The 27,756-nt window shown below is 38.0% G+C and overlaps 1 protein-coding gene across 1 annotated transcript in view; it reads right to left on the reverse strand.

Moving 5' to 3' along the window:
• The window catches only part of PREX2 (phosphatidylinositol-3,4,5-trisphosphate dependent Rac exchange factor 2), a 187,488-nt gene that overhangs the window by 10,766 nt on the left and 148,966 nt on the right, over positions 1-27,756 (reverse strand). Inside the window, exons 37-39 of the mRNA XM_074817673.1 lie at positions 19,356-19,422; positions 17,090-17,280; positions 5,414-5,516 (exon numbers count right to left, since the gene is read on the reverse strand). Of these exons, the coding sequence (XP_074673774.1) occupies positions 5,414-5,516; positions 17,090-17,280; positions 19,356-19,422 (361 nt within the window). The remainder of the gene's footprint in view (positions 1-5,413; positions 5,517-17,089; positions 17,281-19,355; positions 19,423-27,756) is intronic.

Genomic DNA, 27,756 nt, shown 5'->3' on the forward strand with positions numbered 1-27,756 from the left:
ATTTTTTTTTTTTAGGGAAAAAAATAGTGGTAAAGATAGAGAAAATCACTAGAATAACTACAAAGCTGAAGGTAGAATATAAAAGTGATTTTACTAGCTTTACGTCTACCTCAGTAAACTTGTCTCCAACAGCTGCAAGAGACACAACTACAGACCATGCCAAACATACTTCTTTCCCCAGAACCTCCTCCAGAATTCAATCATTAGTCACTCAATACTTTTGTTCAGCAGCGAGTATGTAGTTAATCGTTTTCAGTGGTTCTCTTCTCTTTCTCATCTCATCTTGAACCCATGAATAACTTCGCATCACTAACCTCCTTTTGGAAGGAGATCCACATCCTGGGTACAATCTTAGCCTGTTGTGTCAAGAACCACCATTTTAATTTGGTTTGAATCTGCCAGTTTCTTTTGATACCTTTAGTTCTGCACTGGTGAGGACAATGGTCAATCCCTATCCATGCCACATGTTCTTTAGACCTCAGTCATATCCTCCTTCACTCATGAAGCTGAACAATCCTACATTATTTTGTCTGTCTGTCCTGTCTATAAAGCCATTCCCAACCACTGATCATTTTTTTCTGACCTTCTCTGAACCTTTTCCATTATGAATATCCTTATGGAAGGAATCACAACATCAGACAGTTCAAAATGAAGGGCCATGACAGCATGATTTCTACTTCATTGCCTATCCTTGCCTAAACCACTGTCACTTCTGATTTACTTTATTGATAGCTACTGAGAATCGAGCTGATGCTTTCTATCATATCCTGAGATCTTAAACATGAGATGTAATGGCAAACTCACAGTCAATTATTTTGAATGTGAACTTAGGGTGTGTTTTTTCCCCTGTGTGCATCACTTAAGAGTTATCTACACTGATTTCCATCTGCCATTTTATTGCTCAATCATGAAGTCTGGTAAGACCCTTTTGTAATTCTTCATAGTTACTTCTCATCTTTAACAAAAAACTTGAAAAGAGTTCAGATGAGAATAGGGAGAATGATTAGGTAAGAAAACGCAACTGAAAAAGATCAGATGAACTGATGTTCTTCTATCTACACAAGTGATGGCTTATCAGGGAAATGATAAATCAAATTCAGAACAGACCTTTTAGTAGGGCCTGTAGCAATAGGACAAGGGGTAATGGTTTTAAACTAAAAGAAGGTAGATTCAGACTAGATATAAGGTAGAAATTTTTTATGATGAGGGTGGTGAAACACTGGAATACGTTGCCCAGAGAGGTGGCAGATGCCCCATCTCTGGGAACATTCAAAAGACTAAAGTCCACTGCTAAAAAGGGAGTAAAATCTGGTCTCTAAGTCTACAGTATACTGGACAGAAAACAGGAGACTTCGATTGATGGCGGGGGGCGGGGGGAGAAAGAGAGGAAGAAAAAGAAAAAAGACTCAAATGAGGCACTACATAAAAGATCCTAATGAAAAGGTTAACTTTGGAACAGACCACTTGGGAAGTACTGTGCAGGAGTCTCCACTACTGGAGGTTTAAAAACAGATACAAGAAGTATCTGGCATGAATTACACAAAGATAGTTGACCTGGTGTTGGTTACAAAGGTAGACATGTTGAGCCCAGGCCTTCATCACCTTCACTGTCCTTTTCTAAATTTTCATCATAATAAAGAAACCCCACCTCGACAGACTGCTGAGATTGGCATGTGATTAACATAACTGAGAGCCAGAATATACATATACATGGGAAAACTATCTAAATTAATCACATGTAGATCCTGAACGTCAGTGCTGTGACTACTTCTGAGAATAAAACCAGCCTATTTTTACTTGCATCACTCACTAGACAAATTAATTTTAGTATCCTGCTCACATATCAAATGCTTTGATTTAAAAAGTAGTCTAGCTTAATACAACCATGTCATTTATTGTTTAGCACAAGAACAAATTAGATCTTACTTACAACCACCAGATTCTTATTTCTTTTGAGGAAAAGCCCCCAAGAATTACTACTAGCAAGTTGTTATCTGACATGTCTTTGTCTTCACTGAGCACCATTGTACCATTTCTATTTCAATATACTGTTAATTTATACTTCTCCAATACTATTCTTAAAGCTATAGCAATGTAAATATTGACACTGTTCATCTCACATAGGCTAAGGGATTGTTGTGCTACGTGGCTCCAGAATGCTTCCCTATATGCGTACCAGTACTGCCAGCACACTGGTGAAAGATGCTGGCAGCTCTGAGGAGACACCACCATCAATCTGGACTCTTATATATGAACCAGTATTCTCGTTGCCATGAGAAAAAATGATAGGTTTATATTCAAGCTACACACTAATTTAAGGATAGCAAGAACCAGTCACATAAAGAAAACAGATTCTTTTTATGCCCTGCTCAAAGAGCTCTAAATCAGTAAAATTTTTATGAGAATTATTCAAAATGTAGTGCCAGCATTATACTCATGAAAAGGCATGGAAAAATGATTACTCACTTAAAAGACAACAGAAATTCTCTCCTAGCCTTCTGTTTATCATCTTTTAAGTTACCTTTTTTCCTCAGAGCCCTGCAGCTCCTTTCCTAGGCCTCTGTCCTCTCCACACTTTGCTGCATCCTGAAGACACACTCCTGTCAGGATGCTTTACATAATATTTTCTGGGTACAGATGTTTACATGAATAAACATACATGAGTAAGTAAAGCTACTAAAAGATAGTTGGGATGTTTTGTTAAAACTTTTAATTTAAGAATTGATCTAGACTGGATTAACAGATGAAAACCAGAAACCACTTAACTAAAATCATCCCACAGACCCCGGTTCATACCAACTCTCACAGGTCGGTCTCTTTTCTTTCGTTCTTGCAGAACAGGTGCTTGTGAATACCTAATAATAACTGACAGGGCAATTACTTTGAAAATTGTCCCAACAATACAGTCAGAGCTATTATGAGTCTTGTTAAACACAATCACGACCTCATTCAATTTAAAAGAAAAAAACACTTCCTGAGGTCATCCATTCAACCAGGTGTCTCCAGTTACTCAGTATTGGTGCCCCAAGCTTGAAGAAGTATCAGCTTTGAGATAGTTTCCCCTTGTGGAAAGCTGATACTGCTAGGAGCTAATGTTGCTGGCTTCTCCAGAATAACAGATGGAATAGATGTCCTTTCATTTGCACCTCCCTGTGGCTAATCTCTTTATTCCACAAAAGATTCAGGGTGTCATTGGGCTAACAAAGTCTTTGTTTGGTTGTTTTCTTACATTAAGCCAGGTAAAAGACAGATGTATTGCCCTTAACTAAATGTTCTGCATCAAACCCCAAGAAGGTGTTTTTTTTTTTTTCCCCTGCAAGTTTTATGGCTTGCATTATGCTCCTGACAGTTAAATCCTACAGATAATTTAAACATTAAATCCGGAACAGGTTTCTAGAAAATACCATAGTGTGTTGTAGAAATTACTCCAAAACATTTAGAATTTAATGGAGGGTTATATTTCTACTACAGAACTCCAGGACTTATTTAAAATTACAACAAAAGATTATTACTCTATTAAATGCTGTAGTGGTTTCCTGCAAGAGGAAGAATGTGTGAAAAAAGTCTGGCTTGATATACTAGCAGACTTTTTTGCACTGTCTGTGGGTGGTATTGAGATATTGGTATCTTTAACAGCTATTGATCACCTGCTGTTTTACTTCAGAGAATGCAGCCTCACTGGAGGCTTCTTTCTACATCTTTATTTGAGCAAGTACAGTTATAGCTGCTCAAAATCATGCAAGTTACTTTCATTTTGTCTTTCATTTTCCTTTAATAAGCTGCAGAAGACCCACAAATGGATTGGCATTTTTTAGAATGGTCTAAAGCTGTACATTGAAAAAGTACCCTTTGACAGAATACATCTTGCAAGTAGACATATGCAAAACTCTACGCCCATGTTTTTTGATTGCAAAATGCCCAGATCTGCCCTTTGCCTAGAACTCCAGGAGCAGATATGTCAACCTATGCATGCAAGCTTATCCTTATACAGCATTAGTTTTCTTTTCAAGTCAAGTTAAAGTTGTAATTTCTGAGCAGAACTACATGGTCTGATTCAAGAACCTTAAGGGTATTTATTCACTACAGAAACTTAATTTATGCACCAAATAAAGTGAAAGTCTGATATGAAAAGGAATGAGAGACTAATTACTCTGATGTCCATGTTAGGCAGCAGTACTTACATATAATTGATCAGAGTCTATGACGTGAGGATATCTACAAAATTGCATATGTGTAGCATATGTATATTTTTGTCTATAGCAATTTAGAAGTACAGCTGTTTAATCATCTTCATAACTAAACTGTGATTGCTGCACAGAATATGTAGCAAAATTAACAAAAATAATAAAGTTAGATGCAAATTAAAAACCCAAAATTTTGAATCTTGTCTTATCTGTGATTAATTGTTCCAATATTTAATTATCTTTTTTTCACTTCAAGATTGAGTGCATCCTGTATCTTGTTTATGCTTTTGTCGTAAGGTTGAAAGCTACCACAGGCTGGGATATGTGTTCCATATGCCCACAGAGTGATTAAACCCCCACTCAAACTCTCTTTGATCAACTGAATAGGTTGAGCTCTTTAATCTTCACTTCATAAGCCTTGTCTAACAATCTCTGGATCATTTGGGCTCCTCCTTTGAACTCCTTCCAAGATTCCAAACATCCTTTTGAAAGTATTTATCTGATAGATATTCTAGGAAAAGCTATGCCAATACAGTAGAGTGTATCCCCCATTTCCAGTTGATACTGCCTTTTAATCCAGCATTTTTTGTCATACCTTAGCACTAAGAGTTCATGTTGAGGTGGTTATCTATCCACAACAGCCTTTAAATTCTAATATTCTATTATGACCAAAGAGTGAAAAACACTATTTTGAAATGAGCACATTGTCCTCAGGAATCTTGCCTGGAAATTTAAGAACCATGGTATTTACTTCTCCCCTTCCCTTCCACACTTCCCCTTCATTCAATACATGAATAACTTTTTATTAACAATAGTTAATAATCTTAAATTCTTTTTATGGATAATATCTATTAAAATAAAGATTGTTTTACTCAACAGACTATTCTGATGTAAGGTGATGCCACAGCAGTTACTATACAAAAATCATTAAGTAAAACCATATCCCTGTAAAAATTATGATCCCTATACACATACAGAAAAAGCAAGCATCTGGTTAAAAACAGTCTGTTCCATTATTTAAAAAAAACAAAACAAAAACACACACCTTTCAGCCAACAATAAAGGAAGAGAACTTAAAAAAAACAACAGAATACCTAAACTAAGAAAACTCACACACATTACACAACAATAAGATGAAGGTTGAAAAATGCTTGGTCAAGTCATTCTTGTTTGATGATAAGATGACTTGTTAGGAAACACCAAGATCTTACCCACAGAGAGCATCTTACCTGTTTGCGCATAACATCTGTAGCTTGCATGATATAGCGAGGAGGTAGCCCATGGCTCCGAGCCAGAATGATCGCTTGCTCCAGGGTAACACTCAGAGTGCAGCTGCAATGGAAGACAGAAGTCAGCTATCTGCTAGCAGTGATATCCTTAAAATAATTGTTTTTTCTTTCTTAAAGGTAATTGATTTAAAGTTATAAATTAAAAGATTACATAGCAGATCTGCCCCCTATCCCTCCCCCACCCATGCAGGCATTAGTTTGAACACTAAAATGGTTCTTAAATAGAAAGATTTGGAGTGTAACAAGTGTTCCTGCTGACTTACAAATAATGCATTTGTCTTGTTCTGCTGTTGTTTAAAAAACCCAATAAAACCCACAACCCAGCTATGGCTTGGCAAGTCCACAAGAGAGTGACAACCCAAGGAGAAAAATTTTTTGTAATTGTATAAATCCCTTTCCAGGCAGTTTCTGTACATGCTATCTCTCACCCTCCACTGCTAATACAGACCCTAGTTTTGGTACCAGGATCCTGACCTCTTGCCATTAATTCAGCTTGCTTATTCTCATGGCACATTAGTGCAGTTCAGTCCAAAATTAAGAAACATTTACCCCTTCCAAAAAAAGAAAATAAATAAATAGGGCATTCCTTCAAATAAACTGTCCTCTCCTACTTTGCCAATCTTTTCAAGTAAACACTTGAGGACAAAACCTGATCATGGTACCACATCCTAATGAAAAGGCTGTAATTGCTTTGTCAGAGCAATCAGGAAAGTTTCAGAGCTAAAGATCTTTCTGTAGGACAACGTGTCATCACACTAGATAAGTAGTAGTAGGGAAAGTCATTTTCGACATGCCATCCGATTTCAGTTGTCATGGTAAGGACAAGGATGAAGAGTTGGTTTTCCATACAATCAAGACCAAAGCTATAGAAGTCTCACAGATAAAGCCAACAAAACTGAGTAGAAACAGGTACTTTTTGGAAAGCACAACGTGTTTGAGGGCTGCTATCATCCAAGAGCTGAGAGTGGATCCATTCTGCACCAGTAAGCTGCTTAATTTTTCTGTTCACAATGGAAGTACTGCAATAATCAAAGCTCTTCAACCAGAAAGATGAAGTGTACAGAAAATTATCCTACCTCAGCAGAACCTGACAAAAGTCACGTGTTTCAAGTTCAAATAATAAAACTAAGACATCTAGTTAAAATATACTTTTGAGTAGCCTTTTGGCAAAATCCTGACCAAAAGATTCTGCATAGCTTATATTATGCACACAGAACAGACAATATGTTTCAATCAAACACTCATCTTGCTAAGCAGAAGATCTGTAGGAGGAAAAATGTGTCTGCACTTATTTTCTTACTGAAAAAAAAAAAAACCCTGACACGTTTTAAATACCACTTAAGGAAATTTATGGACTGTAAAAAGTTTCACAGTAGTGAGTGTAGAATATACTAAATCTGATCTGTAGCTTTATTAATGGCTTTTCATTAAAAATTTATAAGCTAAGTGATTTTCCATGGTAATGAAATAGTTTTATTCCCCAGTTTTTTGTAGATGCTGACCTCAGAGTTAACTTGAAGCAAAAATCTATTGATTTTTACGTTACGTTTGATTAAGGTGCAAAATAGTTAAGTATTAGACTAGAAATAAACACTTTGTTTTCATCTTGTCTTTGAAAGGTGAAATACTGCACAAATAAAGTACATGCTCATAATATTTGCCAGCACCAAAGTCTAAACATCTAACTTTCAAGACCAGACTACAAAGGAAGCTTTCTCCTATTGACAACGGGACAAAGCAACACAATCTGAAATCTGATTTGACAGGTGTAATCTAAGCCAGAGAAAAAGGGTAAAAAGTCTCTTTGTAGGTATAATAGAGGTTAAGGGACTTAAAGTACAGCTTTCAACCCACCAGATACTGAGCCAACTTTCCCATAAACCCCATTCGTGGAACGCAAAAGACTGAAAGAACAGAAAAACCATATTTTGCATGTGTGAATTAAAACTAACAAAAGAACCTTCTAAATGAAGTTCAGCATGAAGAATTAGGTGCAAACACTAATCTTGTGATCGAAAAGACTGCCAAACTGCTCCCTATCCAAAACCTGATGAAATTGCTGGTGATCATGGACATTATGAGCCATCTACATTTTGACAATGCCAGTCATGATTCAGAAATAAGGTTGCCAAGTGTGTAGATAAAGACACAGCCAGAGTGGGAAAAGCAGGGACAAAGACTAAAATAGCATAATGAAGATTTCTCTAATAGGCTACTATGAAGGTAGGCAACAACTACAGTACAATCCTGAAACATATAGGTCAAAATTGAAGATCTCACCTCAAGGTAAAAAAGAGTAGTAATTCTAAGGATAATATTTTTAATGTATCCTAGGAAATTAGTAGTGAAGACACTCAAGATGACAGCAGTGACGGCGTTAACTATTATCACACCTTTTTAATAAAATATTTTACATTTGAGGTGCAGTCCTCCTGCAGTAATGCTGGTTAGATACATCCACTGCTTCTTTTAAAAGACATTTTTACTCATTAACATATGTTAAAAACATGTTAAAATAGCATCAGTTGCATGACTGCATTTCAACATACTATTTCATTAGAGATGCTATTTAATATCACTAGATTTTGTGTTTCTCTTAAGGTGTGTAAAAGGTCTGATAAATGGCAGAATTAAATATAAGTTATTGGTTATGGCTTCTGTCATCTGATTATGAAATAAGGTTACTACTTTCTAAATACAAAAACCAACAACACTCAAATAGCTTCATTTTGGTTGAATACTGAATCAAGGAGATGGCATCCTGAAACAAAACTGATCACATAAACATTCCACGGTTCTATGCTGAACTGATTCACTAGTAAACATGCATTTACAAGCTGGTACTCTCTCTCAGCTCTTCAAATATAGTTTCTGAATTACTACATATCTGTTATCACAAAGTAAATTGCCCTGGAAACCAGCTGTGAAAGAAACAAATGCACACACAAAACATCAGATGGTAACATGGAAGAGTCATAACTGGAAGTACCTCAGCAACAGGGCTGCCAAGCACAGAGAAACCAAGCAAATGCAAATTTAAACCAAACCAACTTGTACAATTTTATGAAACAATATGAAAGGTGGGAATTCCTCACATGGTAAGACTGTTCTGGTGGTCTGAGGTTCAGACTTGGTTCAATACCAAGGATTGTCAGCAAATATGTGCAATATGTAATAATCCACCCTTCTCCCTCATTTTTAGAGCTGATAAGCAGATGGTATGAAAGCTTACAATTTGGAAGCAGTTCTGACCACTGGAAGTGTCTGGTCGTTTGGATGCAATCAGCCCAGACAAACCAAACAAGGGAAATATTAGGGGAAAAACTCCTTCAGTGCTCCCATAACATAAATCCCAAATCCATATATTTTACAGCATAAACAAATCAAAATCTGTTCTCACTCCCTCTCTTCTCCTCTGATCTCTTCTTTTATGCCAGAAAAACAAAAGACCCAAATTCATCATCTCAGAATTTATGTCAATTAGAATCACAAATTCCCTGCCTTGACAGATTACAGCAGCAAGGCAGCACAGATATTTGGCTTTCCCAGCACAACTGGGCTGAGAATTCCTCATTTCACCCATTTGGTTTCCAAGAAACAGAAGGGTCTGCAGCTGCTCCCAGCCCCTGCCTGCTATCCACAGTCTCCCATTAGTCATGACAGTATTGATGTGAAGATTAAACACAAACTTTCAAATATCTTCTGGATCAGACCATCCCGAACAAAAGAGGTTAAATCATTTTCTATCACCAATAGTCCATTTGTTTCTGACTGGATGTGATTTTTACTGGAAGGCTGCAAATTGGCTGGATAGAAAAATGGAGTTGTAAAAGAGGAAAACAGATTGAAATTTTCTAAGAAATGGATTATTTCATGACAGGCTGTTTAATGTCACCTGAAAGGAAAAATAATTTGAGTTCATGTATGCTACCTACAGAGCTGCCACTCAGCAAACTGTGCATCTACATTACCAGAGTAACAAGAATCTAAATCATTCAATTCATTCTCAGGTTTCAATTAGGATTCCAGCCATCCTACACCCAAAGATGCATCAAAACACCCCTTAGTAAAACGCCCTAAATAGAAAAGATGAGGTGAAACAAATTGGTTTAGTAGTTACCACAGTCAGAGATGTCGAAATGAATCATGTTCTGGCTACGTGAATAGGGGGGAAAAAAAAAAAGGATGCATGTATGCTTAGTCTAATTAAAATCTAAAGCTTCTACTCAACATATAATTTAATGCCAATATTATTATTTTAATTATGTTTCTTTCTATACATCATAAGCTAATCATACGTATATCTGACCACCTTTTAAACCAATTACACTATTAAGTATTCATTTGCTTCTGCTGTCATTTAAATTAATGCTTATAGAGCAGCTATTATTTATGTCAGTATATGCAGCAATTAAAAACTTAGTACTAAAGTCAGTCACTTTGGGGTAAACCTTTTTTGGGGTATTTCTCTAGAATTACTAGGGATAGTTGGGTAATATGTATTGATTCCTATGAGTAACCCGAAGTAGAAAATAGGCCATGATAAATCTAAAAAGGAGGGAAAATGTTGTACAGGACTATAAGAAATAAGCATAAAAAGTATGGACAGGCCTAACTCAAGACTCTCCCACAATCTCCAAGCTGTTCTCGTCATGGGAATATGTCTCCATGTAAGTAAAACTGAAGTTTGCATTCTCTGTGCCCATATACTGAAACTTTGCTGAACAAAATTTCATCTCACAGAGAGAGGGAGGTTGGGCCAGCCGATAGGTATTAAGAGAGAAAACGAGCAAGAAATCCATACATTAAACTACAATATTGTATTTTACAATTACAGTAAAACTCTAATGGAGTTCAGGACTTAGGTTCAATCCTTTATGAACCTTTGTGAAGCTGAGATGTTCCCAGTGTGGAAAGACCACTACTTTAAAATCAGCCTCGGATTGAAACCATCCACTAAAGGTTAGTCCAAAACTTATGTTATTTTTGCCAACGTATAGAAAGCCATTACTCTGCACGTAAAATACATTTATTCGGTTATTATGGTTCAGTAATTATAAACAATGCTTTGAAAAGTAACTCTCTGTGGAATATATTACAACATCACACAGAAATGGTTAGTCCATGATTAAGGGGACTTCTGCCTTTTATCCATTAAGCATCTGCACGCACAGGTTTCCTTCACAAGAGGAACCACTGTGACTATGTAGTTGTGCAAACCTCAAGATAAATATATCCCAACTCCCTTATCCACCATCCCACAACAGGATAACCAAACCCAGCTCTACCAGGTATTTTCAAACACAAGTTACCAAAAGATTTCTGACTTGCTGAAGTGGATGGCATAAACTCACCAAGCTAGAGAACCATTCTTGGGAGGTAAGTATACATTAGCCATATTTCAGACCTGAAGTTAGTTAATTACCTCTTTTGTAGTTTACAAATACAGTTTACATCAGGTTTATTATATTCAATATTAGTAATTTTTAATCCCGAAGCATTAAATATGCAGTACATAATGATGATTTTTTTTTCTGTAGTTTATTTGGGAGATTACTATCATCCAAACTATTTCCAGAAATAAAATGTCACTATTATCTCTGTTTCAAGAAAGATAGCTTTTCGAAGAATAATGGGGGGGGGGGGGGTGTGTGTGTGTGAAAAAAGCACTTCTTTTCACTGTACATCTTCTGTCAGTGTTAAAAAAAACTACACAGTTTTCACAAACATTCTTCCTGTAACATCTTGCCACCTTTTATCAGCTGGAAATGTTGCAGGAAGGCACTTCCACCGTTAAATATTCTTTGTTTGATGAAAGAACAGCATTTTCAAAAGGTTCAAATGCCTTTTGTTTGCTCAGTCATACTGGCAAAAAACAAACAAAAAAATCTGAAGCCAACTGAAAACCCAGATTCGGCCACTATCTCTTGTTCTGTGCAGGAAGTCGTTCACATTAAAGGCTTCTTCCCATGTAACCAGGCAAGTAAATCTGCTGGAAAATTGCAATTTGCTTCCTGTCTTGTAATAGTTCATGTTATTCACTTAACTCTCTTCCACCTCAAAAATTAAAGAAGATTTGAATAAGTTTTTAATTGTTCAAAAGGATCTACTCTATTTTTGTTGTAATGTAGCCGTTTTTGTAAGGAAGAATTGTATTCTTGCAAAGACCTGGACTGCAGATAAAGCAATACTGCAGGAACTGAAGCGTGAGAGGATGATTCTACAGAGCACGGTGATTGAGTTGTATGTCAACCCTACTACTAAATGTCCATAATGTTAAAAGGAATCCAAATTCAAAAACTACCTTGAAATCCATACTAGTAACAACTTTGATCCATCTTATCTGTCTCTGTGCTTTTTATGCACTTCTCTGCATTTCAAATTGCATTTTAAACTAAAGTGTCTCAGAATTTAAAACATGCAAGAGTACTCTAAGACTATAGTCCTTCACATACATATTAGAGATAACAAAGCAAAAATGTAGCAGATTGCCTATGAAAGGCAAATATAGATCAAAATAAAATGATTATCACTGTAGTAAAAGCCTATTTGTGTTAAATGTCTTGTCTAGTTTGTCTTAAGACAAATTCTCACATATTTAATTACATAACTGTTTTCACATAGTAAGCAGCACAGAATGAAATACTCTACTATCTTAAATTATTTTATGAAAAGTTTGCTTATGCCTCAGTATGCAAGATATCACAAAAATACACTAATTGTGGATACACTGTCTTGGGTTTGAGTGAGTGGTGGGGTTGGGGGGGGGGGGGGGGCTACGACAACAAACACATAACAAAACTGATATTTAAAAAATACAAAGGAATCTTGACTAAATGGGAAGGTAGCAAGACTAAAAGCACAGTTTAGACCAGAAGGCTGGAGAGGAGCAAGGATTTCAGTCTGTGCTGATCTGCCTCCTGAAAGTAGTCCCATCAATCCCAGAATGCTTTCTTACTGTGGAGCTAATAGCCAGCCTAAATACAGCAGCAAAATTCAAGGAGACATTTTTTTCTGTAGCATGCAGTCATTGAGCTCAGAACTAAATTCCTACAGAAAGATTTCTAAAATAATCTAAAAGGAGTAATTCTTATGATAGAATATCTAAAATATACATTCGAGTACCTATTTTTCACCTTGTTTCATTTGATTCACAGAAAGGCAGCTGGTCATGATGGACAGCTTATGGTGTTACTCTGCTTTGCTATGTGGAAGATGGAGCAGGTTAAGCTGGCTTGCAGGAGCTGTGCCAGCTACGGGAGACAGTATAATCAACTCTTGGCAAAACCTGCCTCATCATTCAGCCGAGCGTCTGCCAGCCAGAAGCCCACTGCTTGAAGAATGGTAACACTAAGGAGACACTTTCTGGAGAGGAAATTGAAATTCAGAAAAGAAAATAAGACAGTGATTTTTATGGGGTTCATCAAGATTATAAAAGACTTCTTTTCTCTTCATCCACCAGGAAATGCAAAATTTTAAATAAACTTGGGATTTGTTTCATTTGGATGCTTTAAATGATTCCTTTGAGCCTGCAAGGCCTATGGTCCCTGAACAGGCTTCTGCAGCTGCTGCACCTAATTTCATTTTGGCATGGAAAGAGGCTAGGACATGTCTGTGCAGTGCAGTCTTGCTCTTCTCCCTCAAGCAAGAGCTGGCATCATGATTCAATAAAATTTAAAAGTGCCTTTCATCACCTACATTTGTACAGAGTGACTGCAACTTCAAACAGAACGAATACAAGTAAAGAAAGCAAAGCATTGTTTACAGGGTGACAGCTGATTGGCAGGCAGAAATATAATTATGGATGATAAAAAAGGGAAAATAGAAATGCAAACTATTGATTTATCGGACTACTTTAGAGCTCTGTGCCTGAAGTTGACCAACAAGGCATGTTCAGTTATGACAATCCAAGGGGAGTTTGTAGTATTCACATGCCACTTAGGACAGTGAAGGTTAAAAGGACTTATTTTTTCCCATCCTTGTTTTTCTGGTGATCGAAATATATTTGAAATGAACTGCTGTCTGAAATAGATATAGGATTTCAGGCTCTAATGTAAATTGGTAAACATATTGTCATAATAAAAATCAAAGCAAAGCAATCACCAGCAATTCAAAATCCCCAGCATTATCTTGGATACAGGGATGAAAATATGAACTCTGTCAAGCTGTTTTAGCCTAGTGCAGTGTAAAAAGCAATTTAATATGGATCACAGACAAGTCAGAAACCAAGACACTGCTGATCCAGAGATCAGCAATCACTGTCAAAGCAGACAAAGCTGCTGTTTCATAGTTCTTGGCCTCTTCTGCATTGGACTGCCCCCGCAGCTCCTTCCTCCTAAACTATCTGGGATTTGCTTCTGGTTAGAAGGAGGGGTGGCTGTCACTCCCCTCTGCCCCCCCACCCGCTGTCAATCCATGACACCTAAGTTGAGAAAACACAGCAAGGGCTCTACAGTCAGTTCAGTAAGAGACAGCTAAATTGAGTGAGAGAAGGTTCATATATATTTTGCTTAAAGTCTATTAAATATATCTGAATTCTGACAGATGAATAGTTTGCTCAGCTCCCATTCCACATGAACAAAAGAAAGATGCTGACCAGCAGAGCACCCTGTACTCTTCCACAGACTCTCAGATATTCTCTCCCATTAGAGACCAATCATAGAAATTAGGCTAAAATTAAGGGCTTTTAGCAAAAGAAAGCATACAGAAACCTTGTTCTGAGTTGATTAGTCTTCATTTTTAAGCTGGCAAGACTGATAAGTGAAGAATACAGTTTCAAAGTTTAACCTGCAAGGACAATTCACAGCTTTCCTCTATCTGCTTGCCTAGTAGCATCTGTAGATAATACCAGTTTTCAACTCATTTAATATCCGTAGTGTTAAAAAACAGTCACAAGTCCTTGGTCTAGGCCTGCAAAATGTGGATTTCTGCAACTGATCACAATCAAGCACTTCCCAGCATTTAGTTTCTAAGAACACAGAAGGCCAGATACACTGCTGAATACAACCAGAGATAAACATCCTCTTACTGAAAATCAGTACCTTGAACTCTGAAGAACTAACTTACAACTTAGAGCCCTATTTTGCAAGATTATCTGCCCTGATTAAATAATAGTCCAACAAACAGAAGAATTAAGCCTTCAAGATTGCAGACAACAAACAAAATAATTTATGTCTACAGTGGTTTATCATATCCAGCGTCTTACTTTTCCCTCTTCTGTCCTCCTCACAGTATTTCATGGTGCTGCAAAACAGTTTCACTCTGCAGAGCAGCAAGGGAGTAGGTTCACAAAAACACAGCAAAATTTAGCAGTAGAAATGTCGGGAACAAATTTCACCCAGCAAGCCTACTAGCTAGAGACAAAACAAGCTTTCTATCTGGGCAATTTCAGAATGTCAAAAAGCAGAGCCTACTTAGCGCTGGACTGTAGAGATGTGGCCTAGGGATGTCAGAAAGAGAAAGCAGCACATGAAGTGACTTAGTATGACTTCAAATGCTAAGGAAAAACTTCATCCATCCAGTTTGCATGCACAACAGTAACTTCAGGAAACTATTAAAAAAACTTCCTCAACTTTTACCACTTCAAAAAAAATAGCTCAAGAATCCCTTCTAGTCTCTTAAATACATAAGTTTTCTTCTGAACTTTTGGAAATTCAGGGCAAAATCTCCTTGAATACCTATAAAATCCTTTTTCCTGGAGGGCCTATCATAAAATGTCTCTGATAATGCCAAGAGTTGATGCTTCGTTCTCTGAACAGATGGTAGCCACAAAGGCAGTATGAATGCACAAGTGAAGTAACAGTATCTTGTACAAAAGCTCAAATGGACTCACTGTAAAGGAGCACTGGTCATGCTTTAGAGAAAAGTGTTTTGCACCTTTACTTCATGTAAATAGGTGACAGTGAATCCTTTAAGATCTAGATGGAAACACACACAACACATTTAAATCCCATTCCATTTGCTCATAATATAGTCTTGAAATCCAATATGTTGTTTTTCTAATGTTTTGTTGTTTTAAAATATACTTAGACATTTAAACCTTTGAATTAGCCCTAGTTTTGAGCAGAAATTTGATGAATAATTTGTTTTCATCTAAGAACAGCTCACATTCAGAATCAAGCATACCACCTCTTATTCAGTCACCAAATTATTCTGAATAATTTGTGTCCCACACACTGTGGGGTAACAGTTTATATATGGGCTATTAAAGTTGCTCTGACTTTATTCTTAAATCGTGAGGATTTCTGGCACAAATATACTGTCGAATTCAGAATGTAATCCATCAAATAATGATGAAACCCAGAGGTGTGATTTTTCAGATTTCTAAAAAAATGGCAGAACTAAGACCAAAGTCTTTTCTGATCACATAAGAAATGAAATTGAAACCAAAATAAAGAGAGAAAAGCTGTATAGCTTCATGGCCTTGTGAAATGACAACTTCATGGCAGTCCATGCTATATAGTATTTCCATCTTCATCTGATATAGTGACTAGTGTTAAATACAGCCTTTTTCTGTTACTGCCCAAAATCAAGTATACAGCATGCTATGTACACTTGTATCATTGATGAAGAGTAATTTAAATAGCCTGTTGCAAACTCTTGAAAGAAATAGCAAGCACTGCTTTTATACAACTTAATTGTGTTGGCTATACATGGACCTCTTCCTGGTTTTCATGACTGATAATCTGCATTGCAGCTATGTTGCTTTTATTTTTTCATCCTCAAAGCTCTTTTAAAGAAAGGACATCACTTAAAATGAGGAGAAAGTAATTCTCATACCAGTACACAATGTGCTAGTAAGCAAGTCTGCTAAAATAAGGATTTGCATAGATCAGAAACTCAGGAGTATATTTTTAACATATTACTACTGATAATCTACAGTTTGGAATTCTTATAAAAAGAGCAGATATTTAGCATCAGATTGTTGTTTATGTTTGGTTTATTGTAGTCTTTGCTTTTTTTTTTGGCATAATGTACAAAAAAATTGTAATCTGCCCAGCTGGTACATAAACAAATTGCTGCCTTTGATTAATATCATTAAGTATTAGAGAGCTCTATAATGACACTATTGTCATATTTACATATGTCTATTAAAATCTCTTAGTGTTGATGACAAAGATCAGTTGATTATAGCTCAGTTCATTTATTGATACTGTATTAATGACACCAATCGTTCTACAGGCTGAACTTCTAGTTCTCATAAGGCACACCTGCAAAAATTCATATCTCTTCTGTTTCGTTTTTTTCCTTGAAATAAGCTCTACTACAATTCCCCCTAGCTTACAAATACAAATTTCAGCATTTCTTGCCTGTATTAAGAGTTTATTATAGTATGTGTTATCCACCTAGTAAACCTTCCTTTTTCTGCTTCAGCAATTAAGATTTCCACCTTTTTCTGACTTGAATGAGGAACAATCCATTACAACTGCACAAACCAAAATCATACTGCTCATTTCTGTCAATCACCGCAAATAAAATTCTAGAATTTCACCACACATCTTTCAAGCGTGTTAGATATTTAGTGTAAGACCTCTCCATAAATAAAAAGCAGTGGTCTCCAACCTGCAATGCCCGAATGACTGACAGAAACAAAGGGAGGAAAAGAAATTGTCATACCGGTGAACTCCACTGTTGCACATAATGATGTGACAAGCTCCAAGCCTGCTACAGAGTTCAGAAGACACTGAAAGCAATCCAACTCCAGAAGCACTGCACGCAGTGTATGCACAGGCAGCGGTGCGCTTGGATCGGATAAAGGACCCTATGAGTCGGTAAAGTTCATCCAAGCAATTCAGAGGCCTCATCAGCTGCAAGAGAGGAAGAGAGAGAGATATATTTAAATATGTGCTACTGAGAGCACATGAAATGCTCTCAGGTCATCACAGATGCAGATGAAATGTGAGGGCTGGCTGAGAAAGCTGAAGCCAAATTCCATAACATAAATACAGAACACACAGTCTTCTGTTCCATGACCTGACAACTTTTTCAAACTTTTAAATTCTTACCATCACTGACTGTTTCATTCCCAGTCTGCTTACAGAAGTGTTTTTCACTTCAACAGACTGAATAGACACATCAGTGCCATTTCCATTAATGGTACTGGCAAAGAAAGGAAGCCATGAAGAGGCAACCTACAACTGTATGCATATACAGGAGGGATGCCAAGACTGGTTAATTGACTCACTGAGAAAATCAGCTTAGAATTAAGACAACACTGTCCTTTATTTATGCAAATGTCTAGTTCCTAATCCTGACTAACCACATGGAAAAATAAAAATGAACAAAAGTGACAAAAACATACTACAAAACAAGAACAGTTAACTCCATAGTTAACTTAAAACAACCTTGGTATTACCATATGGAAAATAAATGATCCAACTAGTAAAGAAGGCAGCTTCAAGTGGAAGGCTGCTCTCAGAAGAGGAATCTTCAAGAGTGTTCTAGCAATGCAAAACATCATCTCATGGTGCTTTGTGTAAAGGAGACATTCACAAGATGGTTTTGCAGACTTCATAATTCCAAATTCCCTATTCTCTTTATTCCAGAAACACAAACCCCACTGCTACTCAAAGAATGAATCTTTTGTAAGACAGATTAATTCCCTAAAGACAGTTTTAACTAATTAGGGAAATGGCAGTCTCGCTGGCTCTTATATGAAGGTTACTTCATTGAAAAGCATAGAGGTCAAGCAAATCAATTATAACAACCAGCATATTTAAACCTGGGCACAAATAGATTTAACTTGGTTTAAGTCCTATTGGTTTAACTTGCATCCATTTAAATTTATTTTAGCTGGTTCCATTTACTAATGCAGAGCTATGGAGAATAGAGTAAAAGGCACAGTCATGAACAGATCATGCACTCATTCTTAGCTTGCTCCAACTGCAAAATAAATGCATTAGCTTAACCTAGTATTCCTTGGTCAGATTTGGATCATGAGATGCTTTTATTTTGCCCTTGAACTTTTCACTGAAACAGACAGGGAAGAGGTTTAGGGGTAACAAGCACTCCACATACAGCTAAGTGTCTCCTGCTGCACCTGTGATTGCTTAGGAAGTTAAGCTGCTGACTCACAAGCGAAGGAGAGAGACTGGCACATGTCCTCCTCCCCTCCCATGCAGTCCAGCATGGATCCGAGAAACAGGAACTATCAGTCTGTTAATACCCATGCTGGATGATACCGACATAAAATTTTAGTGTCATAGGGCTCATCTTATGATCACTGTACTTCTCAAGCCACAGTAGCTCAGTCACTTTTGAAGTCAGTGTAGGCAAGACCCTAGGAACTTCTTTCTTCCCCCCCTATTGGGCTGCAATATGGGCATTAACTCTCCAACAATAAGCAAGAGCATTAAGTGAATTTTCATAGCCCATGGGATCTCTTAGTCACAGAGGTTTAAAGACAGATGAAGGCATTTGAAAAAAAAAACTAAATGAGGAGGTTCAGAAGAAAGCCTTCTGCACAGGATGCTGAAGGAGTATTTAATTTGGAACAGCACTTCCAGTTTTCAGAACAAATAATTTCTGCCTGCACCTGCTCTCCCCCAACCCTGCCCTACCACCCCCCACATGCTCCTGGAGCAACTGCATTGCTCTGAAAGCACAGTGAAAAAGGAAAACATTGGTTCCCCTTCTCAAATACACTGATGCCCTCCAGCCACACCTTTTGATACAGAACCACAGGGCACCACATACCCCTAAAACACAGGTGGGACAAAATGCTGTAAAAGAGCTTCTTTCCCTGGCACAACCCCTTCCACCACCCCCCCCCAGCTTTAAAGTATTCAATTTTTCAATGAAATTAAGAGAGCCTCAGGAAGGATTACAACAACACAGTCTGTAACACACAAAGTTTAATTAGGCATTTAGCATTTTTATTTACCTTATCTATATAAGCCGCTTTAGATGTTGAATTTGGAGGCAGATTTGACTTGTCCAGGTAGAATGCACTGAAAGAACAAACAATAAGGCAAAACCTGTTAATTGTTTGAATTCCTGAACAAAATGTCTGTGACTATTCTTAGACACCATCCTAAGGTTGGAATTTTATTTTTTTTTTAATTTCATGCTAAGTGAGGATCAAGGAATAATACATGGTAAATAGGCACTATCGCTCTTTCTTTTAAAGTAATAAGGAACATTTTTTATTCTGGAGACAAACACCGTCCCTCTGCCCTTTGACAGTATAGTGCAAAATTTTAATGTGTAGTTAGTACAAAAACTGGATCTGAAAGTGATTTTCACCAAAGCTATCCACGAAAAAGTTTGTAGCAACTGACTAGATTTTAATGACTTTGGGAAACTTGGCATATAAACAGTACTGCACTACAAGCTTTTTTATATTAACGGCAATAATATAAAACCAGAATCCCAAACATGAAATGCCATACTGATAGGAGGAAACATACACAAGCTCACAATACAAAAAGAAACAAAAAAGCAAAAACTCTGCAAGTGGCAAATATGCATCATACAAGCAAAATGGCATTTGCAATGTGTGCACTCATGCATGCACGTGCAAATAAAATACAAACTGCTTTTCTTTACAATTTCTGCACACTTATTTGAAAATGAATTGGTGCATGAACAGAAAAGCCAAAGAAAACCATTATTTACCTGCAGGACACAAATGTGATAGAGAAAGCATACTTACTGTATCAGGTTTACCTATTGTGTATATTAAAGCTCATCAACCCATATTCTCCCACTTCCCTCTATCACACTTCACTTATGCATGAATAGTACCAGAAAAAGCTTCTATAAAACAGACAAATGCAACATGCACTGTTTTAAAAGACAAAGGTTGGCTAATTTCTGTGTGGCACAAAGAAGGCTGACATTTTGTACAGAGAGCTTCCATGCTATCCTTCTCTCTCAAAACAGGAAAACTTCTCTTATTCAACACCAGAAAGCAAGAGCTTTTGTAAAGAGCACACAGGAAGCACAGAGATCTTCTCCCATCTTGTTCACCTCAGGAACCCCAGAGGAATATTTTTTTCTTTCTACCTTATAAGCAGAATCACAGAATCATCTAGGTTGGAAAAGACCTTGAAGATCATCTATTCCAACCATTAACCTAACACTGACAGTTCCCAACTACACCATATCCCTCAGCGCTATGTCGACTCTTAAACACCTCCAGGGATGGGGACTCCACCACCTCCCTGGGCAGCCCATTCCAACGCCTAACAACCCGTTCTGTAAAGAAATACTTCCTAATATCCAATCTAAACCTTCCCTGGCGCAACTTGAGGCCATTCCCTCTTGTCCTATCGCTTGTTACTTGGTTCAAGAGACTCATCCCCAACTCTCTGCAGCCTCCTTTCAGGTAATTGTAGAGGGCAATGAGGTCTCCCCTCAGCCTCCTCTTCTCCAGACTAAACAACCCCAGTTCCCTCAGCCACTCCTCGTACGACATGTGCTCCAGACCCTTCACCAGCTTTGTTACACGCTCGAGTAATTCAATGTCCCTTTTGTAGTGAGGGGCCCAAAACTGAACACAGTAATCGAGGGGCGGCCTCACCGGTGCCAAGTACAGGGGTAAGATCCCTTCCCCGTCCCTGCTGGCCACACTATTTCTGATACAAGCCAGGATGCCATTGGCCTTCTTGGCCACCTGGGCACGCTGCTGGCTCATGTTCAACCAGCTGTCAATCAACACCCCCAGGTCCCTCTCTGACTGGCAGCTCTCCAGCCACTCCTCCCCAAGCCTGTAGCGCTGCTGGGGGTTGTTGTGGCCGAAGTGCAGCACCCGGCATTTGGCCTTATTGAAACTCCTACAGTTGGCCTTAGCCCATCGCTCCAGCCTGTCCAGGTCTCTCTGCAGAGCCTCCCTACCCTCAAGCAGATCAACACTCCCACCCAACTTGGTGTCGTCTGAAAACTTACTGAGGGTGCACTCGATCCCCTCGTCTAGATCATCAGTGAAGACGTTAAACAGGAGTGGCCCCAAAACCGAGCCCTGGGGGACACTGCTTGTGACCGGCCACCAACTGGATTTAACTCCGTTCACCACCACTCTTTGGGCCCGGCCATCCAGACAGTTTTTTACCCAGCAAAACGTGCGATCATCCAAGCCTCGAGCAGCCAGTTTTGCCAGGAGAATGCTGTGGGAAACGGTGTCAAAGGCCTTACTGAAGTCAAGGTAAACAACATCTACAGTCTTTCCCTCATCCAATAAGCAGGTAAAATTAACTGCTCACCACAGATGAGCTATCATTAAACGTCTCATAGGCAGAGGAAATATCTTATATATGTCTGTGATAAGATCACAGTTTCTTTGCCTCTACAGCATCACTTAAGGGAAAAAAAAACAGTCCCTGCCTATGGCAGGGGGATTGGACCAGATGATATGTAAAGGTTCCTTCCAACCCAAGCCATTGTGTGATTCTCTGATCACAAAACTCGTTCTGCTGGTTGAAAAGCTCCTAAAACCTGCTGAGGCAGCTGAAAACAGAAACACCTGGTAGGCTTCCCTGCCTGGATGAGGCATATGAGTGAGAACCACACAATGGCTACCACTGCAGCAATTCTGCCCAAGGTCAAAATAAAACAGGACAAGAAAAACCCCACTGAACTATGGAACATGTAGGGAAAAAAAAAAAAAAAAAAATAGATGCTCCAGTGGAAACCTCAAGGTATCACTGCAATCCAGCTCCACTGCCTGAGCACAAGGAGCAGACCTGACCTAAAGGTGATAGCTGGGCCACGACCCAGGCTGGAACTAATGGAGTGTGGTAACCAAATTTCAGTTGCAATAAAATACAAAAATAAACACCGAGAAGAATGCATCCTTGGACCCTAACTCTCAAATGACAGGATCACCTGGATCCTCCAGTGGTGAAAACACTGATTCATATAACATACATGGATAAAAATTGCTCTCCTCCCTTTTTTATGGTTTTATCTGTGAGAGAAGCTATTCACACTGTTACGTACTTGCAGGGCAGGTGTGCAGACTGCAGATCTGAATAGCCTTTTATTCTTCAATAATCTGGAATAACCAATCTGATTAAAAAATCCAGCCACCTTTAATTCTAGTAGATTTTGCTTCCCATAGCTTTGCAGTTTTGAAAAGCATCTTCTCCCAAATATAAGGTTTGAATTATCCCCTCAGAAAGCACAGCAAAGCTAATCTAGTTCTGTTATTCCATTAGTGTGTTGCATGATCCAGAATGTACTCTGTGTCAAAGGAAGCTGGAGACTACTGGAAGGAAAAGAGGCTTGCAGAGAAAATTACTCATAAATCACTTTGAGTGGCCATAGCACATAAAAACTACCTCAGCAGCAACAGACCAACCTTTTTCTTTGTTAGGAAAGCTAAAAACCAAAGCATCACCCCGTCATCCACTGAGCATTATCAGACTGAAAGCCTACACTGTTTTTTCCTGACATGCCACAGGAAAATCTGCCTCATTCAGAGGCTGCTCAGCACTCCCATTCTCTTTGGACTGTTATTTCAGCAAATTCAGCTGCACTAAATGAAACCAGAAACCAAATATAGAACAGTACACACATTAATGGAGTACATGGAAAATAATCAACTCAGGGTACAAAATGAAGCAACATGGCAACATGGACACTAGAATGGGATACACAATTATAGGAATTACTCCATTAATTCAGTCAATTATTCATTAACCTAAAGAACAAACAAAAATCAACTATACACAACATTAATTTTAAATATCAAAATATCCTGTTACAAATGAAACTATTCCCCCCCCCCCAATCAGATAACACTCCCAGATGTTTCTCAAGTGCTTTACTTTTATTGCTTTTCATAAAAACTGTCTTCAGTATTTTACAGAACATGACGAACTGTGGACAGCATATAAATTTCCAAAGCACTTCACTTAATTACTAAATGCTTGTTAAGGTCCTTAATCATATTTTATGGGAAAAGTTAATGGCAATCTTGGCATGGTGCCCAATTTGGACAGTATTTTCTAATCCATTTGAAATGAAAAAGAATGAAATCATAGTTCTTTGCAAATGTGATGCTAGTTTTACTTCTAAAAGACTTACGATTTCTCTAAGCTACAGCAGAAAAGCCTTTCTTTAAAAAAAGGTAGAAAATCCAATAGGCATTAAAACTACAGGGGATTACTGCTCTGTTCCACTTTTCTAAGATATCCCCTAGGTAACAATGTCAAATAATGGGACAGGTATCTCAGGGAAAATTTACACTGGAATGAGGTAACAAACAGGGTTCAAAAAGAAAAATGTATCACAGGTTGAATGCTTTCCAAAGATGTTTTCCCAGAACTTGAGTACAAAGGAGATGGAGAAGTTTTCTTAGTGAAGCATTTTACAGGGTACCCTCCAAAATTAACCCAGATACGTAAAATCCTGAAAAATCTGAAATATTGAAAACTGATCCCTAAGGAGGCTCCAAACATGTAGAGACACACATTCCTGAGTAACTGTACATGCAAATAATTCAAGCAAAGTCAAGTTTCTAGTCTTATTCTCACTTTGTTGTTCCAGGAAGCCCATAGGGTTATACTATATGTTGATCATCTTTTCTTTAAAATACAAGGATAGTAAAGAAGTGATTAGAGTGGGGGAGAAGGGTGAGGGCAGGTAACTGGGTTATGGCATTAAATAAAGGCCAGTTGAGGGTTCTGCTCTAGAAAGGTTTTGCTTTGATGTTATAGCAGAGAAGAATTTAGTCTTATATTTTCTTCATCACTGTAGCATACATACAAATAAACTCATAATGACTTCAACAGATGGATGGAAATATATTTTAGTTTTACTTGATTTTCGATCCCTTGGTCACAGGATATTCAAGTTCATGTAGATAAGCACGGTCAATGTGCCAAAGGATACCTCAGTACAGAGGTGCAGAGTCAGAAAGTGTTAGAAGTAGTGTCCCTAATTCTTTTCTTCAGCTCAAACTACAAAGCATGTATTTATGACATAGATAAATAATATCTCTGTGTATTTGCATATATTTGCACACATGCTTTTGTATTTCTTTAATAACAATTCTGTGTTCTGCCATCTGGTTGTTAACTATATAGGTGAGCATATGTATAGTAGGCACATTATACATATACACACATTTGGAAATACTTTTTAATATATATACAATATGTATAAAAAAAATCAGTTGCATCTATAGTACAAAGTATTCATTGCAGAAAACTATTTACTGTCACAGCAAACAAATCTAAAAGTGTTTTACATGTTCTTTCCACTAAATGGTAAGTCTCAATAAATGATAAATTACCAAGTATAATTACCCTCTCAGCCCATACTAAGATCTAGTGATTTTAAATGTGTCTTAACATCTACATCGGTGATACAATCCTATGTACAGTGTCATCGGTAATTAGAAAAAGGTTTAATTATAACAAGATAAAACCTTCATGACAGTATCACGATTTTAAATTCTCAAAGAGCATACATAGTTAATATTCTGACCTTTCACAACTACTGTGCAAACTGAACTGCAGAACAGAAAATTTTAACACCATGTGGCTCTGAAACTTACCATATTTCATGTGTAAGCAACTCAGTAAGCCCTTCCTTTGTATTCAGCACTGGTGAGGCTGCATCTCAAATACTGTGTTCAGTTTTGGACACCTCACTACAAGAAAGACACTGAGGTGCTGGAGCACATCCAAAGAAGGGCAACAAAGCTGGTGAAGGGTCTAGAGCACAAGTCTTATGAGGAGCAGCTGAGGGAACTGAGGTTGTTTAGCCTGGAGAAAAGGAGGCTCAGGAGAGACCTTATTGCTGTCTACAACTACCTGAAAGAAGGTGGTAGCAAGGTGGGTGTCAGTCTCTTCTCCCAAGTGACAAGCGATAAAATGAGAGAAAATGGCCTCAAGTTGCTCCAGGGGAGGATTAGATTGGCTATTAAGAAAAATTTCTTCACCAAAAGGGTTGTCAAGCACTGGAACAGGCTGCCCAGGGAAGTGGTTGAGTCAACATCCCTGGAGGTATTTAAAAGATGTGTAGATGTGGTGCTTAGGGACATGGTTTAGTGGTGGACTTGGCAGTGTCAGGTTAACGGTTGGACTCAATGATTTTGAGAGTCTTTTCCAACCTAAATGATTCTATGATTCCTGGCTTACTCCAGGCACCAACTGACAAACCAGCTTTTGTCAGTCTCTACTGTAAGTGTAAGCAAGAACTGTAGGAAACAGTGCAGTCTGTGGGGAGGAGGATGTGACTGTAAGGTGAGACAAGCAAAATACACAAAGAAAAGCAGAGAATACTTAAGATTTAGTTACACATAGAAATACCTACAAGTAGAGAGGGTTGTTAAGAAAATTTCAAGAAGTGAAACTTAAGGGCTTTCTTGGCAACTGTCTGCTTTAGAGGAGTAGACTGGGAGCATAGCTGGCACACAGACTTTCAACCCTGGAAAACCAAATTCCTAAGAAACTGGACTCTTTAAACAGAGGGGATGATTCTTCATAGTGCTCATTTTTTTGCAAGCCTGCAGCACCTGGCTAAACTACTGGTCTCCCACCAGTTTAAACTCTCTCCAGCCTGTGAAGAGGGCATGTTAAGAAATTGGTATTGAGTACAAGTATTTGAGGTGCAAACTGAGGAGGATGCTTGCAAAGGAACAGCCCTACCATCCCAGCAGGCACATCACAGCCCTACTCTCAAACCTTTATACACAAGCAGGGGATCACAGAAATGTAAGCATAGAAATGTGAAGACAGAAAGTCATGGATGACCAAAAAATGCAAAAAAATACCACCTGCTCTATGTAACACTGTCCACTTTTCACACGCTACATTTTAACGTCTATTTTTCTAGGAATCCACTCTCCACCATCTCCACCTACTTCCAAGATCACTTGAAATCATCTTATTTGTGATGTGAAAGGGAAATTCTTGGGCCACAGTCAGTTACGGCTGCCTTCCTGCTTCTTCCATCATTATCCAAACAGCCGAATCCACACTGAACCCACGAGTACTAACTAATTGCTTCCACATTTGCCTTTCAGACAGTAGATGGCTCCTTTTTGGCTCCTGATATTCCAGACACGGAATACACTGTTAAAAAAGACAATGTGCCAAATAGTCGTTGGGTGGTCAGAGTTTCTACTACAGCTACGAGCTGTACAAGCTGCAGGCTTGGGCTGGATTCCAATCAGTGACCAAGAGTGAAAGAAAAGGCTTCACCTCTGATCACTGCAGATACATATTCTCTGTGTTTGCAGAGGATAAAGAAAGCAGAATGAATCAGATGTCCACCTCAGTGAGCAAAGACTCAGTACGTATAATCTACCAAAGGCACAACTTTCAATTTCAGAGCACTATCTGAATTAAATACTGATCACACTTTGTCAAAAGTCTAAAGAAACAATGAATTTACACTCACAGAAAGAACATAGCACTGGAAGAGAAAAAACAAATCTAAATTCAAGCCAACTGGCAGTATCTTTTAGACCAGCTAGACAAATTTAATTTACTTTGTCTAGGATCTCTCTATTCTCTCTCTGGTCTTGCTTCACTTAGATGTAATGAATCTTAATTTCTGTTCTACCTAAAATGCCTCTCATTAAGTTCATCAGGAGACAAATTTAGCTATTATTTCCTTGTTATGTCCTTCAGAGTGAATGCTTAATTTTCAATCTCTCCTTCATAAAGATTTTGCCTTTAGAGAGAGTTCAGCCGTGACTATCTAGCTCATCTGCAACCACATCTTAAAAATCTAAAAGGTATTACATTTCCAATTTTTAGTCATATAGACTACATGATAAATTTGTGTAGGTAGCACTGCAGTCCAGTTTTACTGTTGCTTTTTTAAACACAGAGCAATGTTCAAATACCTAGTATTGAAGATATAAAGCAGGTGAAAAACTGTTTTCCTAAATATCTCACTGCCAAAAAGAAAACATTTTCACAGAACCACTCTCTGAAACCTGTAACTGTCCTCAGGTAAGTCTTTTCTGCATTTGATGCCAAAGACAAAAACTGTTAATTTTGCTCATTAACATGTCAATTACTGAAATGGATAGACATGAGGGAAAGGAGAGTAAGACTAAAATCATAGGACAACAGCGGCACAAGGACAAACAGCATAAGCTTCTTAACTACATGAGCAATTTGGTTTGGAAAAGCTTTCCAGTGGAAACAGTGGGGGAAGGAATCTGCCAGTTTTAAGGTGGATTTTAATGCATTTATTACAGGAATTGATATATGACCTGGTCTTTGTGATAATGCAGGTGTTGTCTTGAGGACCCATCAGTTTATTCGAGAGACAGACCAGCTCTTTCTTTCATAGTAATTAGCTATCTCTAAGTGGGTATG

This window comes from Strix aluco, chromosome 1, assembly GCF_031877795.1.
Source record: "Strix aluco isolate bStrAlu1 chromosome 1, bStrAlu1.hap1, whole genome shotgun sequence".
Lineage (NCBI taxonomy): Eukaryota > Metazoa > Chordata > Aves > Strigiformes > Strigidae > Strix > Strix aluco.